The 27,873-nt window shown below is 42.3% G+C and overlaps 1 protein-coding gene across 1 annotated transcript in view; it reads left to right on the plus strand.

Annotated features, from left to right (window-relative positions):
- Positions 1-27,873, plus strand: part of XRRA1 (X-ray radiation resistance associated 1) — an 88,364-nt gene that overhangs the window by 48,283 nt on the left and 12,208 nt on the right. Inside the window, exons 11-12 of the mRNA XM_024762006.1 lie at positions 9,387-9,427; positions 12,293-12,418. Coding sequence (XP_024617774.1) covers positions 9,387-9,427; positions 12,293-12,418 — 167 coding nt within the window. The remainder of the gene's footprint in view (positions 1-9,386; positions 9,428-12,292; positions 12,419-27,873) is intronic.

Genomic DNA, 27,873 nt, shown 5'->3' on the forward strand with positions numbered 1-27,873 from the left:
GGATCATCCTTACTATCATTATTCTGAATTCTTTTTCAGGTAGATTGCCTATTTCCTCTTCATTTGTTAGGTCTGGTGGGTTTTTATCTTGCTCCTTCATCTGCTGTGTGTTTTTCTGTCTTCTCATTTTGCTTATGTTACTGTGTTTGGGGTCTCCTTTTTGCAGGCTGCAGGTTCGTAGTTCCCGTTGTTTTTGGTGTCTGTCCCCAGTGGCTAAGGTTGGTTCAGTGGGTTGTGTAGGCTTCCTGGTGGAGGGGACTAGTGCCTGTGTTCTGGTGGATGAGGCTGGATCTTGTCTTTCTGGTGGGCAGGTCCACGTCTGGTGGTGTGTTTTGGGGTGTCTGTGGACTTATTATGATTTTGGGCAGCCTCTCTGCTAATGGGTGGGGTTGTGTTCCTGTTTTGCTAGTTGTTTGTCATAGGGTGTCCAGCACTGTAGCTTGCTGGTCGTTGAGTGAAGCTGGGTGCTGGTGTTGAGATGGAGATCTCTGGGAGATTTTCGCCATTTGATATTATGTGGAGCTGGGAGGTCTCTTGTGGACCAGTGTCCTGAAGTTGGCTCTCCCACCTCAGAGGCACAGCATTAACTCCTGGCTGCAGCACCAAGAGCCTTTCATTCACACGGCTCCTTAATTTGGGATGATTCGTTGTCTATTCGTGTATTCCATAGATGCAAGGTACATCAAGTTGATTGTGGAGCTTTAATCCACTGCTTCTGAGGCTGCTGGGAGAGATTTCCCTTTCTCTTCTTTGTTCTCACAGCTCCCAGGGGCTCAGCTTTGGATTTGGCCCCGCCTCTGTGTGTAGGTCGCTGGAGGGCCTCTGTTCTTCGCTCAAGAGAGGACCGGGTTAAAGGAGCCGCTGATTCAGGGGCTCTGGCTCACTCAGGCCGGGGGTAGGGAGGAGCACGGAGTGTGGGGCAAGCCTGTGGCGGCAGTGGCCAGCGTGACCTTGCACCAGCCTGAGGCTCACCGTGCGTTCCCCCGGGGAAGTTGTCCCTGGATCACGGGACCCTGGCAGTGGTGGGCTGCACAGGCTCCCTGGAAGGGGGGTGCGGATAGTGGCCTGTGCTCGCCCACAGTCTTCTTGTTGGCGGCAGCAGCAGCCTTAGTGTCTCATGCCTGTCTCTGGGGTCCGCGCTTTCAGCTGCGGCTCACGCCCGACTCTAGAGCTCCTTTAAGCAGCGTTCTTAATCCCCTCTCCTCGTGCACCAGTTAACCAAGAGGGAAGAAAAAGTCTCTTGCCTCTTTGGCAGGTCCAGAGTTTTCCCCAGACTCCCTCCTGGCTATCCGTGGCACACTAACCCCCTGCAGGCTGTGTTCACGCCGCCAACCCCAGTCCTCTCCCTGCGCTCTGACCCGAAGCCTGAGCCTCAGCTCCCAGCCCCGCCCACCCCGGCGGGGGAGCAGACAAGCCTCTTGGACTGGGATGGGGAGTGCTGGTCGGCACCGATCCTCTATGTGGGAATCTCCCCGCTTTGCCCCCCGCACCCCTGTTGCTGTGCTCTCCCCCACATCTCTGAAGCTTTTCCCCTCCACCACCTGCAGTCTCCGCCCGCAAAGGGGCTTCCTAGTGTGTGGAAACCTTTCCTCCTTCACAGCTCCCTCCCACTGGTGCAGGTCCCGTCCCTATCCTTTTGTCTCTGTTTGTTCATTTTTCTTTTTCCCTACCCAGGTACGTGGGGGGGTTTTTTGCCTTTTGGGAGGTCTGAGGTCTTCTGCCAGCGTTCAGTAGGTGTTCTGTAGGAGTTGTTCCACGTGTAGATGTATTTCGGGTGTATCTGTGGGGAGGCAGGTGATCTCCGTGTCTTACTCTTCCGCCATCTTTCTTCTTGGTTTTTTTGAGGAAGGCCTGTATTGCTATGAACTTTCCTCTAAACTGCTTTTGATGCATCCCATAGATTTTGTATGGTTGTGTTTTCATTGTCGTTTATCTTGAGATATTTTTTATTTCCTCTTTGATTTTACTGTCGGCCCATTGGTTTTTTAATAGCATGTTTAGTTTTCGTGTAATTGCTTTTTTCTCATTTTTAGTTTTCGTGTAATTGCTTTTTTCTCATTTTTCTTTCTGTGGTTGATTTCTAGTTTCATACTGTTGTGGTCAGAAAGGATGCTTGAAATAATTTGTATTCTCTTAAATTTGTTGATGCTTGTTTCGTGAACTAGTATGTGATTTATCCTGGAGAATGTTCCCTGTGCACTTGAAAAGAATGTGTATTCTGGTTTTTTTGGATGTAGTGTCCTGTAGATATCAATGAAATCTGTCCTATTGTGTCATTTAGGATCTCTGTTGCCTTATTGATTTTCTGTCTGGAAGATCTGTCCATTGATGTCAGTGGGGTGTTAAAGTCTCCTACTGTTATTGTATTACCATCAATTTCTCCCTTTATGTCTGTTAGTATTTGTTTTATGTCTTTAGGTGCTCCTATTTTGGGTGCATATATGTTAACAAGTGTAATATCCTCTTCTTGTATTGATCCTTTTATCATGATATAGCATCCTTTGTCTTTTTTTGTGGCCTTAGTTTTAAAGTCTATTTTGTCTCATACGAGTATTGCTACCCCTGCTTTCATGTCATTGCATGAAATATCTTTTTCCATCCCCTCACTTTCCATCTGTATGTGTCTTTCACCCTAAAGTGGGTCTCCTGTCGGTAGCATATTGTAGGTTCTTGTTTTATTATCCAATCTGCCACTCTATCTCTTTTGATTGGAGCATTTAGTCCATTGACATTTAAAGTAATTATTGATAAGTATGTATTTACTGCCATTTAAATTTTTGTTTTCCAGTCAATTTTGTATTTCTTCTTTGTTCATTTCTTCCTCTTTTTGTTTTCTTTTGTAGTTTGATGACTTTCTTTTGTATTATGCTTGAGTTCCTTTCTTTTTAGCTTTTGTGAATCTATTGTATGTTTTCATTTGTGGTTACCCTGGTTTTCAAGTATGTTAATCCATATCTACTTGCTTTAGACTGGTGGTCATATAAGCTCAAACACATTCTAAAAGATCTCGATTTTCTTACTCCCCTCCCCAACATTTCATGAGTTTGATGTCCTATTTTATATCTTCATGTTTATCCTTTTGCTGTTCACTGTAGTTATAATTGCTTTCATATAATTTGGTTGGTTTTTTTAATCTATATACTGGCTTATTTAAGTGATCTTCAGTCCTTTTATATATTTACCTTTTCTATTGTGATTTTCCCTTTCCTATATATTCTTGCTTTTCTGTTTAGAGAAGATCTTTCAATATTTCTTTTAAGATATGTTTAGTATTGCTGTATTCTTTTAGTTTTTGCTTATCTGAGAAATTTTTTTATCTATTCTTCTACTCTAAATGATAATCTTGCTGGGTAGTGTATCCTAGGTTACAGGTTTTTCCCTTTCAGTACTTTGAATATATCTTGCCACTCCCTTTTGGCCTGCAAAGTTTCTGTAGAGAAATCAGCTGCTGGCCTTGTGGGGTTCCCTTGTAACTGACTTTGTTTTTCTCTTGCTGCCTTTAGAATCCTCTCTTTAACTTTAAATTTTGCCATTTTAATTATGGTATGTCTTGGAGTAGGTCTGTTGGGGTTCATCTTGTTTGGGACCCTCTGTGCTTCCTATACCTGGATATCTGTTTTCCTTCTTTAGGTTTGGGAAGTTTTCAGCCATAATTTCTTCAAATACATTTTAAATCTCCTTTCTCTTTCTTCTCCTTCTGAGATTCCTATTATGCATATATTGGCATGCTTTATATTATCTCATAGATCTCATATGTTGCTTTCATTTTTTTTTCCATTGTCTTTCTGTCTGCTGTTCTGATTGGGTGGATTGCTGTTATTCTGCCTTCCAGATCACTTATTTGTTCTATTGCATTATTTGACCTGCTGTTCATCGCCTTTAGCTCAGTTTTCATCTCAGCAATTGAGTTATCTAATTTTGATTGGCTCCTCTTTATAGTTTCTAGTTCCCTGTTACAGTGATCCACATTTCTATTCATAGCCCTTCTTAATTCCTTCAGCATTTTTATTACCTCCTTTTTGAACTCAGGGTCTGGTAGACTGCAGAGGTCTGTTTCACTGTTTTCTTTCAGGGGATTTCTCTTGTTCTTTTAATTGGGAATAATTCCTCTGCTTTTTCATTTTTCTTGTATATCTCAGACTTTATGAATTTAGGAGAAACAGTTATCTACTGTGGTCTTGAAGGGCTGTTTTCATGTGGGAGCCTCCCTGTGTAGCCTGCTTGTGTCCAGTATTTTTGGTACAAGGGCTGTGTTTAGTATGGATGCCTGCCACATCTTTCCTAAGGGTCTGCTGGCCTTTGTCCCCGTGATAGAGGGGGTGCGTTTGGTGTTGTGGTGACCAGAGCCTGCACTGGATATTAGGCGGGGCCTCCTCTTTGCTCTTTGGTTGTCTCAGCCCTGTTGGGGGCAGGGTCTGCTCCCCAGCTGTTGGAGTAGAAGCCCCCAGATCCGGTTCTAAGCTGTGGTGTGAGGTAAGTGGGACTGGAGTGCTCCTACTGGGAAAAGAGCCACTGAGTGTTCTTCCCTAGGAGCTGTCTGCCAGAACGTGTGATTCTATGATGCCACCCGCCACCCTGAGTGCCCACAAAGATCACTGTTGCTGGCATTGTCCTGGGTGGTCTCCTCTGCTTAGGAGCTCCGGTATTCAGCTCAGAGGTCCCTTAGGCATTCATGTGCCCTCACAAAGCCACTGGCTCATAAACCTGCAGGAGCTGTGTCCCCTAAGCCCACAGATAGTCAGTTCAGATGGCCCTCAGGCCTGTGTGTGCAGTCCTGGCCCCCAAACCCGCCAGTGAGAACCCACCAGAGCTGCATCCCAGGCGCCAGCAGTGGGATTGCCGGTAATCAGCTCAGACATCCCTCAGGCGTGCATCTGCCCATGGGCCCACCAAGTGCACAGAACCTGCAGCAACCAGAGCCACACCTGCTGTGAGCACACTGACAATAAGTCTGCTGTGGTGGACCCATGCCCCTCCTTTCCCGTGTTGACAGTGGGGCTCCTCTGCTGGACTCACATTCTGTCCTGCATGTGCCCCCAGTTGTGGGCTGGGCCATGCTCCAGGTGCTTCGGGCTGTCTCCGCACAGCCAAACCTAGTCCTTTCCCGGGGTCTGTTCTCTGAAGCCCAAGTTTCAGCACCCAGTACACACACCAGCAGGCGCGTGTCTCGGGCTGGGAAATGCAGCAGCGTGGCCAGGACCATCTGTGCTGGTCAGTCTCTACACTGTGGGGCTGCAGGCCAGCTCCCACACTCTCCTCTTGGGGCTCTGAATCTCCTTGTGTGTCCTGGCAGACCTCCCAACTGGTGAAGGAGGTTCCCAGGGTAAGGGAAGTTTTCCTCTTTCACAGCTCCCTCCCAGGCATGCAGGTCCCATCCCAATTCCTCTTCTTCTCCCTTTCCCTTGCTCCTGCCTGGTTACATGGGGATCTTTCTTGCAGCTTTGGTTGTATGAGATCTTCTGCCAGCTTTTAGTAGGTATTCTGTGAGAACTGTTGTGGGAGCAGGTGAGCTCCACGTCCCTCTGCTCCACCATCTTGATTTCCTTCTCCATATGTTTTCTATTTACCATGTTTTTCTCCTTCTTTTGTGCCTCCTGTGAGCACTGAATGAGTTTTCTTTTAATTCTACTTTTTCCCTAGTTGTTTAAAGTTATACATCTCATTTCCATTTCAGTAGTTACCCTAGACCTTTTAATCCACATATTTAAACTCACCTTTGTCTATCAATACCTAGAATCAACCAAATTCAAGTGTTATTCTTTAATAAGAAAAAAATCTTAATATATGTTTACCTACTCCACCCTACCCCATCACTTCCCATAAAGTAATAAACACTAATAATGATTTGACTGGTTTTAATTATTTTTAATTACACATCAACAGTTATACTGAAAGATTGAACTATTAGTTTTACTTACTTCTGTACTCACCACAGCTGCTCATATCTCAGATCTTCCTCCTTCTTACATTCCCTATTGTGTGTCTGTGTATAACTTAGGAGCAGAGAGTTGATTTAATAATAAAACTCAGGGTATTCCCTGGTGGCGCAATGGTTGAGAGTCCGCCTGCTGATGCAGGGTACACGGGTTTGTGCCCCGGCCCGGGAAGATCCCACATGCTGCACAGCGGCTGGGCCCGTGAGCCATGGCCGCTGAGCCTGCGCGTCCGGAGCCTGTGCTCCGCAACGGGAGAGGCCACAAGTTAGAGGCCCGTGTACCACACACAAAAAAAATAATAATAAAACTCAGGTTATTAGCACTTTAACCATTAGTCTTTATAAAGCTCCTCTTGCCCTATTTTATTTTTTCTCCTTCATTCTTAATCCCTACCCCCATTTCCTATTTTCATGTAAGTATCTGTTTTTTTTGCTGGATATATTTTCCTGGATATATGGATGTATCTTGTTAAGTATATATTTTGTGTGTAATGTGTTTTTAGCTTATATAATGGTAATATGCTGTTGAGCTCATTCTGTTACTTAAGTTTTTTCACTCAGCGCTGTTTTTAAGGTTGTTCTTATTGCTGTATGCCCATCCAGTTCTTTCCTTTTATCTAATGCTTAATATTCCACACTGTGCTCTAACCACACTTTAATTCATCTATTCCCTTGCTAACGGACACCTAGGTCGCCTACCTTGTGTATGTTTCTTGCATATACCTCTGTGCCAGAGTTTTTCTGGAATATTTACCTAGGAGTGGTTTTGTTGGATCACAGAATATATGCATAAGTAGTTTAAATAAGGGCCACCTGGTGGTTCTTCAAAATGGTGGCTCTAGTGTACACTCACACCAGTAGTACATCAGGGTTCCTGTTTCCTTACAACCTTGCCTGCACTTGATATTCCCCAACTTTTTAATTGTTCTAAGTTTTGTTATTTTGTAGGTATAAAGTGATATTTCATTGTTTTAAATTCCATTTTTCTAAATATTTTTGATGTTAAGTATTTCTTCATTTAGCCATTTGGTTTTCAACTTTTATGAATTGCTATTTCATATCCCTTGATAGTTTTAATATTTTCAATTTCTTCTTTTATTCTATCATCACCTGTCTGTTTACTTCATCTGTAATGGTAGAGATGACATTTTGAAGAGAAGTTCTTAATTTTGATTTACCTAAATGTATTAGTTTGCTAAGACTGCCGTAACAGAATACCATAGGCTGTTTGTTTTAAACAAGAGATATTTCTTTTCTCATGGTTCTGGAGTCTAGAAGTCCAAGATCAAGGTGTTGTCAGATTTGGTTTCTTTTGAGGGCTTTCTTCTTGGCTTATAGAAGGCTGCCTTCTAGCTGTATCCTCATTTGGTCCTCCCTCTGTCTGAATTGTCTATGTCCTAATCTACTCTTCTTACAAGGAGACCTTTCATATTGAATTAGGGCTATCCTAATGACCTTATTAACCTTAATTACCTCTTTAAAGGCACTGTTTCCAAATACAACCACATTCTGTGGTACTAGGGGTTAGGACTTCAACATATGAATTGGCGGGGTGGGGGGCGGGGAATGACACAGTTCAGTCCATCACACCAGATCTATACAATTTTATCCTATGGTTTATGCCTTTGGGTTCTTGTTTGGGAAGTATCTCCCTTTCTCATAGTCACAAAGATAGTTTCCTATTCTGTATTTCTTTTCATTTTGCTGTTTGAATGATTCTTTCAAAGAGGGTTTGCATAGAGTAGATTTTTCTCAGCCCATAAAATATCCAAAATTACCTTTATTTTGTTATCATACTTGAATGCTAGTTTGCTGAATAGAGAACTCTAGCCTTAAAATAATTTTTACTGAAAACTTTGAAGATATTACTCCATTGCCTTCTAAATCCATTGCTGCTAATGAGAAGTCTGACATTAATCTGATTCCCATCCCTTTGTAGGAAACCTATTTTTGCTCCCTGGAATCTCTTAAGATTTCCATTTTTTCCTTTGGAAATTTGAGTAAGATGCATCTGGGTGTGCAGTTCTTTTTTGTTTATCCCGTTAGATACTTTGTATTCTTTCCAAGATGGTTTCTGTCATCTTGGAAAAATTTTCTTTCTTATCCCCTTTCCATTCTCCATTTTATGAATTAGCTCTTCAAGTGGGTCTTTTCTTCTGTACAACACATTTATTAAATCTTTTATTTGATTATCATACTTTAAAATTACAAAATTATTAATAGTTTCTCTTTCATAATGACTGATTTTGTTCTAGAATGAAATAGCCTTTTGAATTCCTTAGAGGACACTAATTATTCTATTTAAAGTTTTTATTCTTTCGGTTAAATTTTGTTTGTTTCAGATGCTAGTTCTTCTTTTATATTTCATAACTTTCTTTCATATTGTTAATTTTCCTCAGACATTAGGAAGTGCTTGATTGTGCATCTTTCTCTTGAACAGTCTCCAGTCTGAAACTTAGAATGCACGTTCTGGTTTCTGGAGTTGCTTCCTGTAATTTTGGGGAGGGCCAGGACGTGAGTTTGGATAGAGTGCACCTCAGTTCATCTTTCTAGATATGGGGGCTCTCTATCTGCCCAGAAGATCACTGCTTAGCACCTACACTTGTGACCACGGCCCATCTCTCAGCTAACTCCTACTTTGTTCCTTGCACAAACCTTTCCCAAATTCCTTTCAGACCCTTGTCATAGGAGTTGTTTATGCTGTGTGATGTTCCACCCATACTATTGCTTATTTCATTTAAATGTAACCTTCCCTGCCTAATATCATTAACATGTGGAAGGGATCCCATTAGTCAGGGCAAAGGTGAGTGGTCCCTGCACAGGATCCAGTCCCAGCAGATGCTTTGCCTTATTAGGTTGAACTGAGCTCTTTATTGGCTCATCTTAGTCTGATGATCCCAAGAATGAAATCACTCTGCAGCCTCCTCCTTAGTTACTTATCTCTCCTGAATTCACTGTCTTAACACACTCTATTTATACTAATATAACAAATACTATTTTCAAATCCTCTGACAGACTATCTTTTATATACATTTTTCTCTTCGAAGACAGTTGGTTTGCCTTCTGACCAATACTGACTGCCCAGTAGTTCTGAGACTCGAAAGAGCTTGCATGTTGCAAAGTCAGGAAGAAGGTCAGTGTGGCTGAAATATAGTGAGTGAGGGGCAGGGTAGCATGAGATAAGATTAGAGAAGTAGGCAGGGGCCAGATCAGGCAGGACCTCAAAAGCCTGGCCAAGGAGTTTGAATTTTTTTCTAAGCGCAAAGGGCTTATTACCTGACACATGTCACAGCTGTTCCTCTTCCCAGTTAGCACTGAAGCTCAGGGCCAATGAGTACTCCCTCTAGGAGGTACCCTGCTGCATACAATGGGTGGTAGACCCAGACCCTGGCCTCTCCGGGGGTCAGTTAGTGCTCTCACCAACCTTCATTCTGTTTCTCTTCTATTTCAGAGGTTGTGTTCTCATCTTATCCTGGATTTTCAACCTCAGAGGTAGGAACTGCCTACTTTATATTTGCATCCTTGAGTCAAAACATTAATTTTAATAAACCAAAATAGGTTAATGGAGCCATGAGAGGCATTTACATATATAACACTGAGGAGGCCCATTCACTGAACCGACCATGTTCCAGGCACTAAGCTGGCCTATGGAGATGCAGCAGCGGACTCAACAGACAGGTCCCAGACCTCACACTGCCCACAGACTAGCTTCCATTGGTCTCAGATGCTGTTCAGTAGTAACGGTTGCTACCTCACGTGATCAAGCTGGCATTGAAGTGAGGCTGCCACCAGGATGAAGCCCAATACCTTCCTAACAAGAGACCCTGCCCGAAAGCTAGAGTGAAAAAGAAAAACAAAAAAAACCCCAAAGCTAGAGTGATCCTGGCCAAACACACCACCATCTGGGGTCTAATCCTTGGTGTCACAGGCTTGGCATCTTTTGTTGTCTTTTCATCCTGGACTTCTTTACAGCATGGTGGCATCAGGGTTCCAAGAGAGCAAGGCTCTGAAATTCAAACAGTGGCATTTTCTGTTGGTCAAAGCAAGTCATAAGGCCAGTATATTCCTGCAGTACAATTCTGATGCTAGTTACCTGGAATTAGCATGCGTCCCACAAGTTAAGGGCACAGTCCCCAATAAGACTGCCCTCACTTCAGACACTAGCTGCAAGTTTGGGGGTCCCCAGGCTACTTGACCTACTGGCAATAAATTCTAAAGTTCCAGTGACCCCCTCGGGTTCAATAATTTGCTAGAACGACTCATAGATAGAACTCAGGAGAGCACTATACTTACAATCACAGTTTGACTATAAAGGATACAAATCAGGACGAGCCAAATAAAAAGACACATAATGAGGGCTGGGAGGGTTGGAAACACAGAGCCTCTTTGCCCTCTTACTGTGGAATGAGAGTGTGTCACCCTCCCAGCACATCTGATGTGTTCACCAACCAGGAAGCTCGCTTGAGTCTCAGTGTCCAGAGCTTTCATTGGAGTTTCATTACATAGCCACAATTGATCGAACCATTGGCCACATGACTGAACTCAGTTTCTAGCCCCTCTCCCTTCCCCAGAGGTCAGGCTGGCTCAAACTCCAATCCTCTGACCACATGGTTGTCTTTATAGTATGGCCAGCTGCCATCCTAAGTCATCTCGTTAGCGTGAACTCAGGTATGATCCAAGGGTCATGGATAACAAAGACATTCCTATCACTCAGGAGATTCCAAGGGTTTTAGAAGGTCAGTGCCAAGAACCCAAGACAAAGACCAGACAAATTCTTTATTATACAGCAGCCAGTCTAGTTTCAAGGGATTAGAGGTACAGACTCCACGTCTGAATGGGAGGAGCAGCAAGGTCACACAAGCGCATGCATAAGGGATAGAGGGGCTTGTGGCCACAGAATTAGGTTGCTTAGTGCTCAGATCCCAACTGTGTGGCATCTGAGAATCTGGAGAGTGAGTTGAATGGTTGAAACGTTTAGCGGCCTCTCTGTCACTGTCAGATACATCCCACTCTAAGACAGGGCCCTTTCTGTCCCCGGCAGAGCCAGTCATGCCCTCAGATCAGGACATTCCGGCCCCCTGGACAGGGCTAGGTAACCCCCAAGCCTGTCTGGCTTTTTCTTCTCTGTGCTCCAGTCTGATTTGCCCACTTTGGCTCACACAGCCTCGCTCCGGGTAGGGAATTGCACAGTTGAGGAGATACCTTACCAGACCCCACCACATTCCACTCAGCCTCTTGGAGACTGCATTCGGATTTCCTTGAGAGGAGAGTTCCCAAGCACCGCCACTGGTTTTTGTTTTACTGTCACCCATGACTTATCCGTCTCACTTGTGGCTGTACAGGTTGGGCCCCAGGAGGGGACAAAAATACTTGGCCAATAGTAGGTGCTCCAGGGACTTCCCCAGCGGTCCAGTTGTTAAGATTCTGCCTTCCAGCACAGGAGGCGTGGGTTCGATCCCTGGTCGGGGGAGCTAAGATCCCACATGCCATGGGGTGTGGCCAAAAACTTAATAAATAAATAAATAAATAAAAAGGAATTGCTGTAAAAAAAAAAAAAAAGTAGGTGCCCCACAAATGGTTATTGAATGAGCAAAGGAAATTTAAGTGACTTGCTCGAGATTACACAGCAATTAATGGAGCTTAGATGAATCTAGTTCATCTGAACCCAGTCATTAGCCCAGCATCTACCCTGGTTAGATGGTTAATCCAGTGACTTTCATTTTCTACTTGATCAAACATGTTGACCCTAAGGCAGGCTGAGTTGTGCTGAGAGACCATGACGCTGCAAATGAGCCAGATGCACTGGCCACACCCAGGCCCCACAGCCTGCCGGAAATTGTCCAGGACTTAGCGGTCGTTTTATCTCGGAACTAAGAGCCTCCACTGTAGGATGTGGACTAGCCCATCAGAGCAGGTGTTCAAGGCTCAGGTCACTCCTGCTCTGTCTCCTCACTAGGAAAAGTCCCCTTAACAATGCAAGCCCCACCCTTTCACCTTCTGGAGAAATTTTAACCCAACCGTATAGAGGGGCAAGTTCAGGATAAGCCACTATAGGGCAGAAAGTGAGAGGTGAGAGCAAAGAGCCTCAGCAGTGGTACACTGCTGTATTGTACTTTGGCTTCAGAGAACTTGAAACTGGAACTTTGCGTACCAGAGAACTAGCTCACCATGTGACATAGGAAACTTGGAGCCAGAACTCTGGGCCCTTGATGATGTCGCCCCTTAGGACCCTGGACGTCTCTTTTGACCCAGCCTCTGTAGAATGGTCATTCTTTCTACCACACTCCCTGGGAAGGGTCTGTTGGCCCACTTCTTATCACCAGGGCACTTTGACTTTGACTTTCTTTTCCTTCTAAGACAACCAAGGTATGTGCGCTTCCTCCCATATTCGAGATTCTTCCCGTGAAATCACCGAAGGCGAGGAACCAGACGCTGGCCCTGCCCTTCCCAGAGCTGAGGTACCTTAGCCTGGCCTACAACAAGGTGACTCTCTGATTCTCTACCTCTTTCCTCAGGGGCACAGACGGGAGGGTGGGGTGTGAGCTGCTCTGGCCTGAAAGCTAACCCTCCCGTTCCCTTCATCAACAGTATGCAGGCTCAGGAATTCTCAGGGTGGGGGGAAGCAGAGGGCATGCAGGCCAAGGCAGGAGTCCATCCATTCAGTCACAGATACTGATTTAACACTTAACATGTGCCAGGCTCTGTGCCAGGCACTGGGGATACAGGTGTGCAAAGAAAAGATTCAGCCTCTGAATCTGAAGACTGATACTGGACAAATAATCACAATATAAGACTGCTCAGTGTTATGAAGACATTCACAGTGCTATGAAGTATGTGACAGGGCAGGGGGTCTTACCTAATATTTGGGATCAGGGAAGGTTCTCTGCAGAGTGGTGTTTAAGCTGAGATGGGAATCAGTGAGTTTATTGAGGTGAAGACTGAGGGTAGAGTGAAGTGAGAAATGTTCTAGCCTAAGGGAGCAGCAGATGTAAAGTCCATGGGACAGATTTAACATGTGTTTCCTTAACATGTTTTTGTTTTTTAATTAATTAATTTATTTATGGCTGTGTTGGGTCATCGTTGCTGCACACGGGCTTTCTTTTAGTTGCGGCAAGTGGGGGCTACTCTTCGTTGCGGTGCGTGGGCTTCTCTTGTTGAGCATGGGCTCTAGGTACACGGGCTTTGGTAGTTGTGGCACATGGGCTCAGTAGTTGTGGCTTGCAGGCTTAGCTGCTCCACGGCATGTGGAATCTTCATGGACCAGGGCTCAAACTTGTGTCCCCTGCATTGGCAGGCGGATTCTTAACCACTGTGCCACCAGGGAAGCCCCCTCTTAACATGTTTTATGTTAACATATTTTTCCAACAGCCATGTCCTATAAAACTTCCAGTAAGCCCCACTAATTGAGCCCTACTCAGGTGTGAAATGCAGGCAACTTTTAAGGTACTCTGCTTACATTCCTTCTGAGGCAAGTGGTTAGTACAGCCAGCCTTCCCGGGTGTTTTCTTCTAAGAGTTATAATTTTAGCTGTAACATTTAGGTCTTTGATCCTTTTTTTTTGTGGTATGCGGGCCTCTCACTGCTGTGGCCTTTCCCGCTGCGGAGCACAGGCTCCAGACGCACAGGCCCAGTGGCCATGGCTCACGGGCCCAGCCGCTCCACAGCATGTGGGATCCTCCCGGACCAGGGCACGAACCCACGTCCCCTGCATCAGCAGGCGGACTCCCAACCACTGCGCCACCAGGGAAGCCCAGGTCTTTGATCCATTTTGAGTTAATCTTTATATATGGTGCGAGATAGGGGTCCAGCTTCATTCTTTTGTATGTGGATATGCAGTTTTCTCAAAACCATTTATTTTTTTAAATAAATTTATTTATTTATATTTGGCTGCACTGGATCTTCGTTGCTGTGCTCGGGCTTTCTCTAGTGGCAGCTAGCGGGGGCTACTCTTTGTTGTGGCGCGCAGGCTTCTCATTGTGGTGGCTTCTCTTGTTGTGGAGCGTGGGCTCTAGCCATGCGGGCTTCAGTAGTTGTGGCTCGCTGGCTCTAGAGCGCAGGCTCAGTAGTTGTGGCGCACGGGCTTAGTTGCTCCACAGCATGTGTGATCTTCCCGGACCAGGGCTCAAACCCATGTCCCCTGCATTGGCAGGCAGATTCTTAACCACTGCACCACCAGGGAAGTCCTTCAACACCATTATTGAAAAGACTGTTCTTTCCCCATTGAGTGGTCTGCTCACCCTTGTTGAAAATCAGTGGATCATAGATGTATTAAGGGGCCTCCTTTCATTCTTTTTTTTTTTTAATTTATTTATTTATTTTTGGCTGTGTTGGGTTTTCATTGCTGCGCGCGGGCTTTTCTCTAGTTGGGGCGAATGGGGGCTACTCTTCACTGTGGTGCACAGGCCTCTCATTGCGGTGGCCTCTCCTGCTGCAGAGCACGGGCCCCAGGCACACGGGCCTCAGTAGCTGCAGCACACGGGCTCAGTAGTTGTGGCTTGTGGGCTCTAGAGCACAGGCTCAGTAGCTGTGGCACCCGGGCTCAGCTGCTCCACGGCATGTGGGATCCTCCCGGACCAGGGCTCGAACCCATGTCTCCTGCACTGGCAGGCGGATCCTTAACCACTGTGCCACCAGAGAAGCCCCCTCCTTTCATTCTTGAAACTGGTAAGTTGTGTCTTTTATTGATCCAAAGTAGTTAGAAGTTATCCCTTTTATGGACTTAAAAAAAAAAAACCCACTAAGCTAGGTGCTGGTTTCTTTGGATTTCTCTATAGTCTGTTTTCCATTTCATTGATTTCTGCTCATAACTTTATTTCTGTCCTACTCACAATGAGCTTAATTGGCTCTTCTTTTTCTAGATTCATAAATAGTATAATATTAGATCATTGATTTAGACCTTTCTTCTTTTTAATATAAGCATGTACAGCTATAAATATCTTCTTTAAGCACTGTTGGAGCTGCATCCTACAAATTGCGTCTTGATTTTCATTCAATTAAAATATTTATATTTTTTTATGATTTCTTCTTTGACACTTGGGTTGTTTAGAAGTGAGTTGTTTTATTTCCAAATATATGGGGATCTTCTAGATAACTTACATTTGTTGAGGTCTAATTTAATTCTATTGTGGCCAGATAACATAATCTGTAAGATTTCATTCTTCTGAAATTTATTTAAATTTATTTTATGGTCCATCCTATATTCTAGCTTGGTGAACACTCTGTGTGCACTTAGAAAAAAAATGTATATTCTGCAGTTTTGGGGGATAGTGTTCTATAAATATCAACTAAGTTAAGGTGGTGTCACTCAGATCTTTTATGTACTATTGTTTTATGTGTTCTATTAATTATTGAGAGCAGTATGCTAAAATCTCCAGCCATGATTGTGGATTTGTTTATTTCTCCCTTTAGTTCTGTCAGTTTTTGCTGCATGTATTTTGAAGCTCTACCCTTGGGTACATATTCATTTAGAATTTTTATATCTATTTGATGTGTTTATCCTTTTGTTACTATGATTTGTCTTCCTTTGCCTCTAATAATACTCCTTGTTTTAATGTCTATTTTGTCTGATTTTAGTATAGATGGACAGCTCTCTTATGCTTACTGTTTGCATGGTGTATTGTTCTTTCCTTTTACTTTCAACCTATTTATAACTTTGTATTTAAAGTGTATCTCACTGAGACAGCATATAGTTGGTTCTTGCTGGGATGCTGGAGCATTTTCTCAGCGTTCCTGCTCTATCCTCATCTTGCAGCTTTTTCTGTGTTCCTACACCTCAGAGGGTTTATCTCCACACTCTTGTTCCTCCCCCAGCAGTGACTGCTTTCACTTGTTAGTTAGTGCTTGCTAGTCTGGTGGTAGGGTGCCAGTGGGAGGGCCCAACCCCTGTCTTAAGTAGGCCCTGGGTTCCTGTGTCTCAAGGATGTATCCTTCTCAGTGGTCCTACCCCTGTCCCAGCAGTAGGCGACTTCTAATGAAATGGGCCAGGTTGAATTCCTCCCCTACCACAGGAGTAGCAGGTTTTAATTTTTTCCCTCCCCAGATGCAGGGCCCTGGGCCCAACAGGGTTTGCTGACCTTCCTCAGCAGCTTAAGGCTTTTGTTCACTAGGGAGCAGGGTTGGCAGGGCTTCCTGCCTTTCCTACAATGGCAGCTGCTCTCCTCCTCCAGGCCTACACCCCAAGGAAGGCTTTCTCCAGTCTCCCTCACTGTGTCCAGTCTTTTGCCTACAAGTGGGCGTGAATTCCCCTTGTGTCTGCAGCTCTCAGGAGTTCTATTCTCCTACTGTAGCCCACACTTGGCCTTTAGCAATTCATTAAAAATTTTAGCTGACTTCTTAAATACTTAAATGCCACTCATCATCTTTTCCTCCCACGTTCTGCCACAGGTGAGCCAGGGTCCGTGTCCCATCCCTCCTTGGAGGTGCCCTACTTTCCTTATATTTCAGGCCACTTGGTTGCCCTGAGACCTTAGCTCTCTGTTGCACGCAAGAAAAGTTGTGCAGGTTTAGGTTATTCAGTTTTTATATTGTTGTTAGGAGGCGAGCAGCAGTCTTTCCTGTTTTCTACATTTCACTTGAGTTTTTAAACATTTTTCTTTATGAGAGTTACCCCCTTACATATATCTTTTTGTCTTTGATCAGTTGTCTACTGCCAGAATGTAGGTTCTTTTGAGAGCTGTGACTTTGTTTTGCTTACAACTATTTCATCATCTTTTCAAATAGCACCTGATACATGTTAGGTGCTCAGTATGTTCGTGAGATGAATGAGTGATGTTCTGATCATGTCAAGGAGTACTCAGGCAACCTGTGTTGAAATTAATACTCAATTTATTAAAGTTAAAAATTTTAAAACCAGTTATGCCTTCAAACAATTTATATACATCTAGAATATTCACTTAGAAATCTAGTAATTTGTGTGCCAAAAGTAAAATAATCACTTTCACTCCACCTTTAACTAATATTTACTTACTTCATAAGTTTGACTATTAAGTTATATTCACCCTAACCCAATGAAAAATTGGGCAGAAATTTCAAGGTGTCATTGGAATCTGAATTTATTTCCAGGGGCATTAAACTCACCTTATAAGGAACAAGCTAACCTGATGGTCAAATTCTGCTTACAATAATCAGCCAGAATCCTAAGCCTATATCTTTCAGCTGGGACTTAATTTCACAGAAAATATGGCACACGTGCCCTGGGTATCTTTCAACTTTCCACCAGTATTTTTTTTAATAAATTTATTTATTTATATTTTTGGCTGCGTTGGGTCTTCCTTGCTGCGTGCGGTAGTTGCAGTGAGTGGGGGCTACTCTTCGTTGCGGTGCGTGGGCTTCTCACTGCAGTGGCTTCTTCTCTTGTTGTGGACCACGGGCTCTAGGCGTGTGGGTTTCAGTAGTTGTGGCATGCGGGCTCAGTAGTTGTGGCTCACGGGCTCTAGAGTGCAGGCTCAGTAGTTGTGGTGCACGGGCTTTGGCACACGGGCTTAGCTGCTCCGCGGCATGTGGGATCTTCCCGGACCAGGGCTCGAACCCATGTCCCCTGCATTGGCAGGCGGATTCTTAACCACTTCGCCATGAGGGAAGTCCCTCCACCAGTTTTAATTGTAACCTTCTTCAACTTTTTAGCTACCTGATTTGGATGGATGTAATTTTGCATCCTGACAAAATTAAATTCTCCATCTCCCATTTTGTGGTGACTGCTTCTTGACTACTTGATTTGCACAAAAGTGACTCTGCACCCTCTTTAACCATCATTATATAGTCATTTATCAACACATGTTAGGTTTCTTTGTAGATTCATCTTTCTTCCCTCTTTTTCTACAGTCTAGATAAGAAGTCAGCAAAACTTTTTCTGTAAAAGAGACAGATAGTAAATATATTACTCTGTCACAACTAGTCAACTCTGCCCTTGTAGCACAAAAGGCAATACATAAGTGAATGAGCATGTCAGTGTTCTAATGAAACCTTATTAAACAGATAGGGACCCAGATTTTGGCCAACAGGCTATATCTGCTGACCCTGGTTTTTGTATATTCTTTGGCTAAGAGTGATACTTACATTTTTAAATGGTTGAAAAAATCAAAAGAAGAATAATACTTCATGACCCATGAAAATTATGTGAAATTCAAATTTCAGAGTCCATAAATAAAGTTTTGTTGGAAGAGTCACCACACTTATTTACTTATGAATTGTCTATGGCTGCTTTTGTGCTACAACAGCAAAGTTGAATAGTTGCAACAGAGACCATATGGCCTGCAAAGCCTAAAACATTTATTATCTGGCCTCTGACAGAAAAGGTTTGCTGACCTCTGGTCTAGATGATCAAATGTGAAAGTCCTTCAAGGCCTACTTTGAGTCCCTTTTCTCCTCTTACTCTGTGTTTTCTCCCGAGGCTGGCTTCACATACCCATTGCCCATGACCAATGCTTCACAAACTTATAAATCCTTTATACCCGAGACCAGTGTATCTACTGTCTACTTGAATTTCTACTTGGAGGTCTAAAAGGCACCTCCAAAAACACATATCCAAAGTGAATTAATGATCTTATCAATTCAAAAATGGATGTTCTTCCATGATTCCATATCGTTGTCAATAGCTGAGTTATTTGAGCTGTTGACTCCGTTCAGGTACTTGAGCCAAAACCTGGTTGTCGTCTTTGATACTTCTCTCTCCTGTACATCCCTCCTCCCCACCCATATCTAATCCAAGTCCTGTCAAATTTAAGTCTCCATATTTCTGTTTTTTATGGAATTATAGTTGATTTACAATATTGTGTTAGTTTCAGGTGTATAGCATTAGTGATTCAATATTTTTGCAGGTTATATTCCATTATAGGTTATTACAAGACTGAGTATAATTCCCTGTGCTATACAGTATATCCTTGTTGCTTATCTATTTTATATATAATAGTTTATATTTCTTAATCCCATACCCCTAATTTGTTCTCCCCTGCTTCACTCTCTTCTTTGGTAACCACAAGTTTGTTTTCTGTGAGTCTGTGTCTGTTTTGTATATACATTCATTTATATTATTTTTTAGATTCCAATATAAGTGATATCATACAGCATTTGTCTTTCTCTAACTTATTTCACTAAATGTAATATTTTCTAGGTCTATCCATGTTGCTGCAAATGGCATTATTTCATTTTCTTTATAGCTGAGTAATACCACCAGTTTACATTCCTGCCAACAGTATACGAGGGTTCCCTTTTCTCCACATCTTCTCCAACATTTGTTATTGGTAGACTTCTTAAAAAAATATTTGTAAATATTTATTTATTTATTTATGGCTGTGTTGGGTCTTCGTTGCTGCGCACAGGCTTTCTGTAGTTGCAGCGAGCAGGGGCTACTGTTCGTTGTGGTGCACGGGCTTCTCATAGTGGTGGCTTCTCTTGTTGCAGAGCATGGGTTCTAGGCATGCGGGCTTCAGTAGTTGTGGCTCACTGGCTCTAGAGCGCAGGCTTAGTAGTTGTGGTGCACGGGCTTAGTTGCTCTGCAGCATGTGGGGTCTTCCCAGACCAGGCTCGAACCTATGTCCCCTGCATTGGCAGGCAGATTCTTAACCACTGAGCCACCAGGGAAGTCCCATGGTAGACTTTTTGATGATAGCCATTCTGACAGATGTAAGGTGATATCTCATTGTGGTTTTGATTTGCATTACTCTATTAGCGATGTTGAGCATATTTCATGTGACTGTTGGCCATCTGTATGTCTTTGGGAAAATGTCTATTCAAATCTTCCACCCAGTTTTCAATTGGATTATTTGGGGTTTTTTGATAATGAGTTGTATGAGCTGTTTGTATGTTTTTAGGTATTAACCCCTTGTTAGTTGAATCATTTGCAAATATTTTCCCCCATTCCACAGATTGCCTTTTTGTTTTGTCAGTGGTTTCCTTTGCTATGCAGAAGCTTTTAGGTTTTATTAGGTCCCATCTGTTTATTTTTGCTCTTATTTCTTTTGCCTTAGGAAAGTGATGCAAAAAAATATTGCTATAATTTATGTCAAAGAGTGTTCGGTCTATGTTCTCTTCTAGGACTTTTATGATTTCAGGTCTTACATTTAGGTGATTAAACCATTTTGAGTTTATTTTTGTATATGGTGTAATAGTATGTTTTTTTTTGGCTGCGCTGTGCAGCTTGCAGGATCTTAGTTCCCTGACCAGGGATTGAACCTGGGCTCTTGGCAGTGAAAGCATGGAGTCCTAAACACTGGACTGCCAGGGAGTTCCCAAGAGAATGTATTAATATATAAATATATATATATATATATTTACATGTAGCTGTCCAGTTTTCCCAGCACCACTTACTGAGGAGACTGTCTTTTTTCCATTTATATTCTTGCCTCCTTTGTCGTAGATTAATTGACCGTAGGTGTGTGGCTTTATTTCTCAGCTTTTTATTCTGTTCCATTGATGTATGTGTCTGTTTTTGTGTCAACACCATGCTGTTTTTGATTACTATAGCTTTATAGTATAGTCTGAAGTCTGGGAGGGTTATACCTCCAGCTTTGTTCTTTTCCTCGGGACTGCTTTGGCAATTCTGGGTCTTTTGTGTATTTTAGTATTATTTCTTCTAGTTCTCTGGAAAAAGTAATGGGTATTTTGATAGGGATTGCATTAAATCTGTAGATTGCTTTGGGTAGTATGGCCATTTTAACAATGCTAAAATCTTCCTATCCTCCAGCATGGGATATCTTTCCATTTCATTGAATCATCTTTAATTTCCTTCATCCATGTTTTACAGTTTTCCAAATACAGGCTTTCACTTCCTTGGATAAGTTTATTCCTACGTATTTTTGGCTGTGATTAAAAAATTTTTTTAATTGAAATATAGTTGCTGTACAATATTATATGTTAGAGGTGTACAATACAGTGATTCATAGTTTTTAAAGGTTGTACTCCATTTATAATTACTATAAAGTAATGTCTATATTCCCCGTGTTGTACAATATATCCTTGGAACTTGTTTTATACCTAATAGTTTGTACATCTTTCTTCTCTACACCTATATTGCCCCTTCCTCCTTCCCTTTCCCCATTGGTCACCACTAGTTTGTTTTCTATATCTGTAAGTCTGCTTCTTTCTTATTATATTCACTAGTTTCCTGTATTTTTTAGATTCCACAACTAAGTGATATCATACAGCATTTCTTTCTCTTACTTCACTTAAAATACCCTCCAAGTCCATCCATGTTGCTGCAAATGGCAAGATTTCATTCTTTTTTATGGCTGAGTATTAGTCCAATGTGTGTGTGTGTGTGTGTGTGTGTGTGTGTGTGTGTGTGTGTGTGTGTATACCACGTCTTCTTTATCCATTCATCTGTTGATGGTCACTTAGGTTGCTTCCATATCTTGCCAGTTGTAAACAATGCTGCTATGAACACTGGGATGCATGTACCTTTTCAAATTAGTGCTTTTGTTTTTTTCAGATATTTACCCAGGAGTAGAATTGCTTGGTCAATGGTAGTTTTATTTTAAGTTTCTTGAGAAACGTCCATACTGTTTTCCACAGTGGCTGTACAGTTTACATTCCCACCAACAGTGCATGAGGGTTGTCTTTTCTCCACATCCTCTCCAACAGTTGTTATATTTGTGTTCTTTTTGATGACAGCCATTCTGAGAGGTGTAAGGTGATATCTCATTGTGGTTTTGATTTGCATTTCCCTAATGATTAGCAGTGTTCAACATCTTTTCATGGGCCTGTTGGCCATCTGCATTTGCTCTTTAGAAAAATGTCTTCAGTTCTTCTGCCCATTTTTTAATCAGGCTGTTTGGTTTTTTTGATGTTGAGTTGTATGAGCTATTTATATATATATTGGATATTAATCCCTTATTGGTCATATCATTTTCTCCTACTCAGGAGGTTGTCTTTTCCTTTTTTCAATGGCTTCTATTGCTGTGCAAAAACTTTTAGGTTTAATTAGGTTCCATTTGTTTATTTTTGCATTTATTTCCTTTGGTTTAGGAAACAGATCCAAAAAAATATTGCTATGATTTATGTCAAAGACTGTTCTGCCTTTGTTTTCCTCTAAAATATTACAGTATCCAGTCTTACACTTAGGTCTTTAATCCATTTTGACTTTATTTTTGTATATGGTGTTCGAGAACGTTTTAACTTCATTCTTTTAAGTTAGCTGTCCAGTTTTCCCAGTACCTCTTATTTGAAGAGATTATCATTTCTCCATTGTATATTCTTGCCTCCTTTGTCATAGATTAATTGATCATAAGTGCATGGTTTTTTTCTGGGCTCTCTCTACTGTTGCATTGATGTCTCTTTTTATGCCAGTACCATAATGTTTTGATTACATTGTAGCTTTGTAATATAGTCTGAAGTCAGGGAGCATGATTCGTCCAGATCTGTTATTCTTTATCAAGATTGTTTTGACTATTTGGGTTCTTCTGTGTTTCAATACAAATTTTAATATAGTTTGTTCTGGTTCTTTGAAAAATGCCATTCATATTTTTTTGAATTTTAATATCCTTATTGGAGTTTAATTGCTTTACAATGTTGTGTTAGTTTCTGCTGTACAACACAGTGAATCAGCTATATGTATACATATATCCCTATATCCCCTCCCTCTTGAGTCTCCCTCCCACCCTCCCTATCCCACCCCTCTAGGTCATCAGAAGGCATCAAGCTGATCTCCCTGGGCTATGCAGCAGCTTCCCACTAGCCATCCACTTTACAATTGGTAGTGTATATATGTCAATGCTACTCTCTCACTTTGTCCCAACTTCCCCTTCCCCCCCGTGTCCATTGATAGCTTGATAGGGATTGCATTGAATCTGTAGATTGCCTTTGGTAGTATGGTCATTTTAACAGTATTGATTCTTCCAATCCAAGAACACGGTATATCTTTCCATCTGTTTGTCGTCTTCTGTTTCTTTCATCAGTGTCTTATACTTTTCCAAATACAGTTCTTTTGCCTCCTTAGGTAGGTTTATTCCTAGATATTTTATTCTTTTTGATGTGATGGTAAATGGGATTGTTTCCTTAATTTCTCTTTATGATAGTGCATTGTTAATGTGTAGGAATGGAACAGATTTCTGTATGTTGATTTTATATCCTGCAACTTTACTGAATTCAGTGATGAGCGCTAGTAGTTTTCTGGTGGTGTCTTTAGGATTTTCTGTATGTACTATTGCATCAGCTGCAAATGGTGACAGTTTTACTTCTTCCTTTCCAATTTGGATTCCATTTATTTCTTTTTCATCTCTGACTGTTGTAACTAGGACTTCCAAAACTATGTTGAATAAAAGTGGCTAGAGTGGACATCCTTGTCTTGTTCCTGATCTTAGAAGAAATGCTTTCAGCTTTTCACCTTCGAGTATGATGTTAGCTGTGGGTTTGTCATATATGGCCTTTATTATGTTGAGGTACAGTCCCACTATGCCCACTTTCTGGAGAGTTTTTATCATAAATGGGTGTTGAATTTTGTCAAAAGCTTTTTCTGCATCTATTGAGATGGTCATATGGTTTTTATTCTTTAATATGTTGATGTGGTGTATCACACTGATTGATTTGTGTATATTGAAGAATCCTTGCATCCCTGGGATAAATCCCACTTGATCATGGTGTATGATCCTTTTAATGTATTGTTATGTATTTGGATTGCTAGTATTTTGTCAAGGATTTTTTCATCTCTGTTCATCAGTGGTATTGGCCTGTAATTTTCTTTTTTTGTCATATCTTTGTGTGGTTTTGGTATCAGGGTGATGGTGGACTCACAGAGTGAGTTTGGGAGTGTTCCTTCCTCTGCAATTTTTTGGAATCATTTCATAGGATTGGTGTTAACTCCTCTCTAAATGTTTGATAGAATTTGCTTGTGAAGCCATCTGGTCCTGGACTTTTGTTTGTTGGACTTTTTAAAATCACAGTTTTAATTTCAGTACTGGTAATTGGTCTGCTCATATTTTGTATTTCTTACTGGTTAACTCTTGGAAGATTGTACCTTTCTAGGAATTTGTCCATTTCTTCTAGGTTGTCCATTTTATTGTCACATAGTTTATTGTAGTAGTCTCTTATGATCCTTTGTATTTCCGTGGTGTCAGTTGTAACTTCTTTTTCATTTCTGATTTTATTGATTTGAGTCCTTTCCCTTCCTTCTTTGATGAGTCTGGCTAAAGTTTTATTAATTTTGTTTTTCTTTTCAAAGAACCAACTTTTAGTTTCATTGATCTTTTCTATTGTTTTCTTCATTTCTGTTTCATTTATTTCTGCTCTGATCTTTATGATTTCTTTCCTTCTACTAACTTTGGGTTTTGTTCGTTCTTCTTTCTCTAGTTGTTTTAGGTGTAAGTTTGGGTTGTTTGAGATTTTTTCTTATTTCCTAAGGTAACACTGTATTGCCATAAACTTTCCTTTTATAACTGCTTTTGCTGAGTCCCATATGTTTTGGATTGTCATGTTTTCATTTTCATTTGTCTCTAGGTATGTTTTTAATTTCACCTTTGATTTCTTCAGTGATCCATTGGTTGTTTAGTAGCATACTACTTATCCTCCAAGTGTTTGTGTTTTTTACAGTTTATTTTTCTTGTAGTTGATTTCTAATCTCAGCGTTGTGGTCGGAAAAGATGCTTGATAAGATTTCAGTTTTCTTAAATTCACCATGGCTTGCTTTGTGGCCCAGCATGTGATCTGTCTTGGAGAATGTTCCATGTGCACTTGAGAAGAACATGTATTCTGCTGCTTTCAGATGGAATGTTCCATAAATATCAATTAAGTCAATGTGATCTAATGTGTTATTTAAGGCCTGTGTTTCCTTATTGATTTTCTATCTGGATGATCTGTCCATTGATGTACGTGGGGTGTTAAAGTCCCCCACTACTATTGTGTTACTATCGATTTCTCCTTTTATGGGTATTAGCATTTACCTTATACGTTGGTGTGCTCCTATGTTGCATGCATATATATTTACAATTGTTATATATTCTTGGATTGATCCCTTGATCATTATGTAGTGTCCTTCTTTGTCTCTTGTAACAGTCTTTATTTTAAAGTCTATTTTGTCTATATGAACATTGCTACTCCAGCTTTCTTTTGATTTCCATGTGCATGGAATACCTTTTTCCATCCCCTCACTTTCAGTTTGCATGTGTCTCTAGATCTAATATAAGTCTCTTATAGGCAGCATATATACAGGTCTTGTTTTCTTAACCATTTAGCCACTCATTGTCTTTTGGTTGGAGCATTTAGCCCATTTACATTTAAGGTAATTATTGATACGTATGTTCTTACTGCCATTCTGTTAATTGTTTTTTGTTTCCATAGGTCTTTTTTTCCCTTTCTTCTTTTGCTTTCTTGTGATTTGATGACCATCTTTAGTTTTATGTTTGAATTCCTTTTTCTTTTTGTGTGTATATCTATTACAGGTTTTGGTTTGTGGTTACCATGAAGTTTTTGTATAGCAGTCTCTCTCCCTCTCCCTCTCCCTCTCTCTCTATATATATATGTAGATGTATATATATGTATATATATATGTGTGTGTGTGATTGTATTAAGTTGCTGATCTCAATTTCAAATTTTAGTGATCTGTTCTTCCGTACCACTATTGATTCCTTCTAGTGTATTTTTCGTTTCAGTTATTGTATTCTTCACCTTGTATTCTTCACCTCTGTTTGACTGTTCTTTATATTTTCTCTTTTTTAAAAAAACTTCTAACTTCTCCCTCTGTGCATCCATTGTCCTCCCAAGTTCTTTGATCACGTTTACAATCTTTACTCTGAACTCTGGCCTGCAGATTTTCTGATGAAAAATCAGCTGATAGCTTTATAGGAGTTTCCTTGCTGCTTCTTGTATTCTCTTTAATTGTTGTCATTTTAGTTACAATGTGTCTTGATGTATTCCTCTTTTGAGTTAATCCTGTATGGGACTCTCTGTGCTTCCTGAACTTGGATGTCTGTTTCCTTTCCCAGTGAGGCAAGTTTTCAGCTATTATGTCTTCAGTTGTTCTCAGCCTCTTTCTTTTCTTTCTGAGACCGCTATAGTGCAAATATTTGTGCACTTGATGTGGTCCCAGAGGTCTCTAACTGTCCTTATTTCTTTTAATTTCTTTGTCTTTTTTTCTGTTCAGTGGCAGTGATTTCCACTACTCTGTCTTCCAGCTCACTGATCTCTTCCTCTGTGTTATATAGTCTACTATTGATTCCCCATAGTGTTTTCATTTCAGTTATTGCATTCTTCATCTTTGTTTATTCTTTATATATTCTAATTCTTTGTTTAAAAACTTCTAACTTCTCTCTCTGTGCATCCATTCTTTGTCCAAGTTCTTTTATCATCCTTATGATCATTACCCTGAACTCTTTCTCAGGTAGATTGCCTATCTCCACTTAGTTTTTCTTCTGAGGTTTTAGTTTGTTCCTTCATCTGGAACATGTTCCTATTTCACCTCATTTTGCCTGTTGCTGTTTTTATTTTTATGGATTTGGCAGGTTGGTTCTGTTTCCCGACTTTGGAGAAGTGTCCGTTTGTAGATGTCCTGTGTGTCCCAGCAGTACACTACCCTCTCATCACCAGAGCTATGTATGCTGTGTGGATCTTTTGTGACAGGCTGACTGTGTGTGAGCATGTGGGTGGTCTGCTAGACTTGATTGGTCCCCGGTCCTGTTGGTTGCCAGATCCTGCCTTGTGTGGAGGCTGCCTGTCGCTGGTTCATAGGACCCAGTCATGAGGTGGCTGACTGCAGAACCTTGGCGTGCCCTGGGTTCAGCTTACTGGTGGGCAGAATAAGGGTCCAGGAGACCTCAGTCTATTGTGTGTCCACTGGTGGGTGAAGGAAGGTTCTGGGGCTAGTCCTGGACTACTGGTGGGCAGAGATGTTTCCTGGGGTCTGGTTGCAGGGTGCAGAGGTCCTAGAGGTGGTGTCAGATTGCTGGTGGGTGGGCCGATTCCTAACACAGTTGGTTGTGGGGTCTGGGGTATCCTGAAGTGCATGTCGGCCTGCTAGTGGGCAGGCCAGGGCCCAGCCATTCCCAGGGCAGGATATGGCCTCTTAGTGGGTGGGCTGGTTCTGCAGGCTGCAAGGCTGTGGTTTTCTTGTGGCTGGTGTCTGCCTGCTGGTGGGCAAAGCTGGGTCTGACACTAGACCAGGTTCTCTGGTGGGCAGGGCCACGGTCCGGCAGGTCCCAGGGCAGGGTCTGACTTGCTATTGGGCAGGCCATGTCTGCAGACTGGGGGGCTGCGGTTTTCTTATGGCTGCTCTCTGCCCACTGGTGGGTAAAAATGTGCTGAGGCTAGAGCAGGATCCTTGGAGGGTGGGGCTGGGTACAAGGGATTATGGGGCTGGGGCCTGTCCACTGGTAGGTGGAGCTGGTTCCTGGGGCCTCAGGTCTAGTGCCTGCACCCTGGTGTATGGGGCCAGGTCCTGGGCCCTCTGGTGGGCAGGGCCATGTCCAGGTGTGGCTGTGGGCTCAGGGGTTCTTAAGGCAGCCTGTCTGCTCATGGGTAGGGCTGTGTCCTTTCCCAGTTAGTTGCCTGGCCTGAGGCCTCCCAGTACTGATGTCTACAGACTGTTGAACCAGGGCATCACTGCATCCTGGGACTAATAAGCTAGAGGAAGGATTCTAAAATGGCGCTTGCCAGCACCAGTGTCCACATGGCAGAATGAGCTCCCCAGATGGCTGCCACCACCGTGTATGTCCCCAGGGTGAGCTCCAGTTGCATCCTGCTTCTCCAGGAGACTTCAAGATCAGCAGATGGGTCTAATCCAGGCTCATACCAAATTACTGCATCTGCCCTGGGTCCCGGAGTGTGAGATATTCGTGTGTTTTACGAGTGGGGTCTCTATCTCCCCCAGCCCTCTGGGACTCTCTAAAGTAAGCCCTGCTGGCCCTCAAAGCCAGATGCTCTGAAGGCTCATCTTCCCAGTGCAGAAGCCCTGGTCTGGGGAGCTCAGTGTAGGGCTTGGACCTCTCACTTCTTTGGGAGAACCTCTGCAATTGTCA

Source organism: Neophocaena asiaeorientalis, unplaced genomic scaffold (genome assembly GCF_003031525.2).
Source record: "Neophocaena asiaeorientalis asiaeorientalis breed wild unplaced genomic scaffold, Neophocaena_asiaeorientalis_V1.1 scaffold263, whole genome shotgun sequence".
Taxonomy (NCBI): Eukaryota; Metazoa; Chordata; class Mammalia; order Artiodactyla; family Phocoenidae; genus Neophocaena; species Neophocaena asiaeorientalis.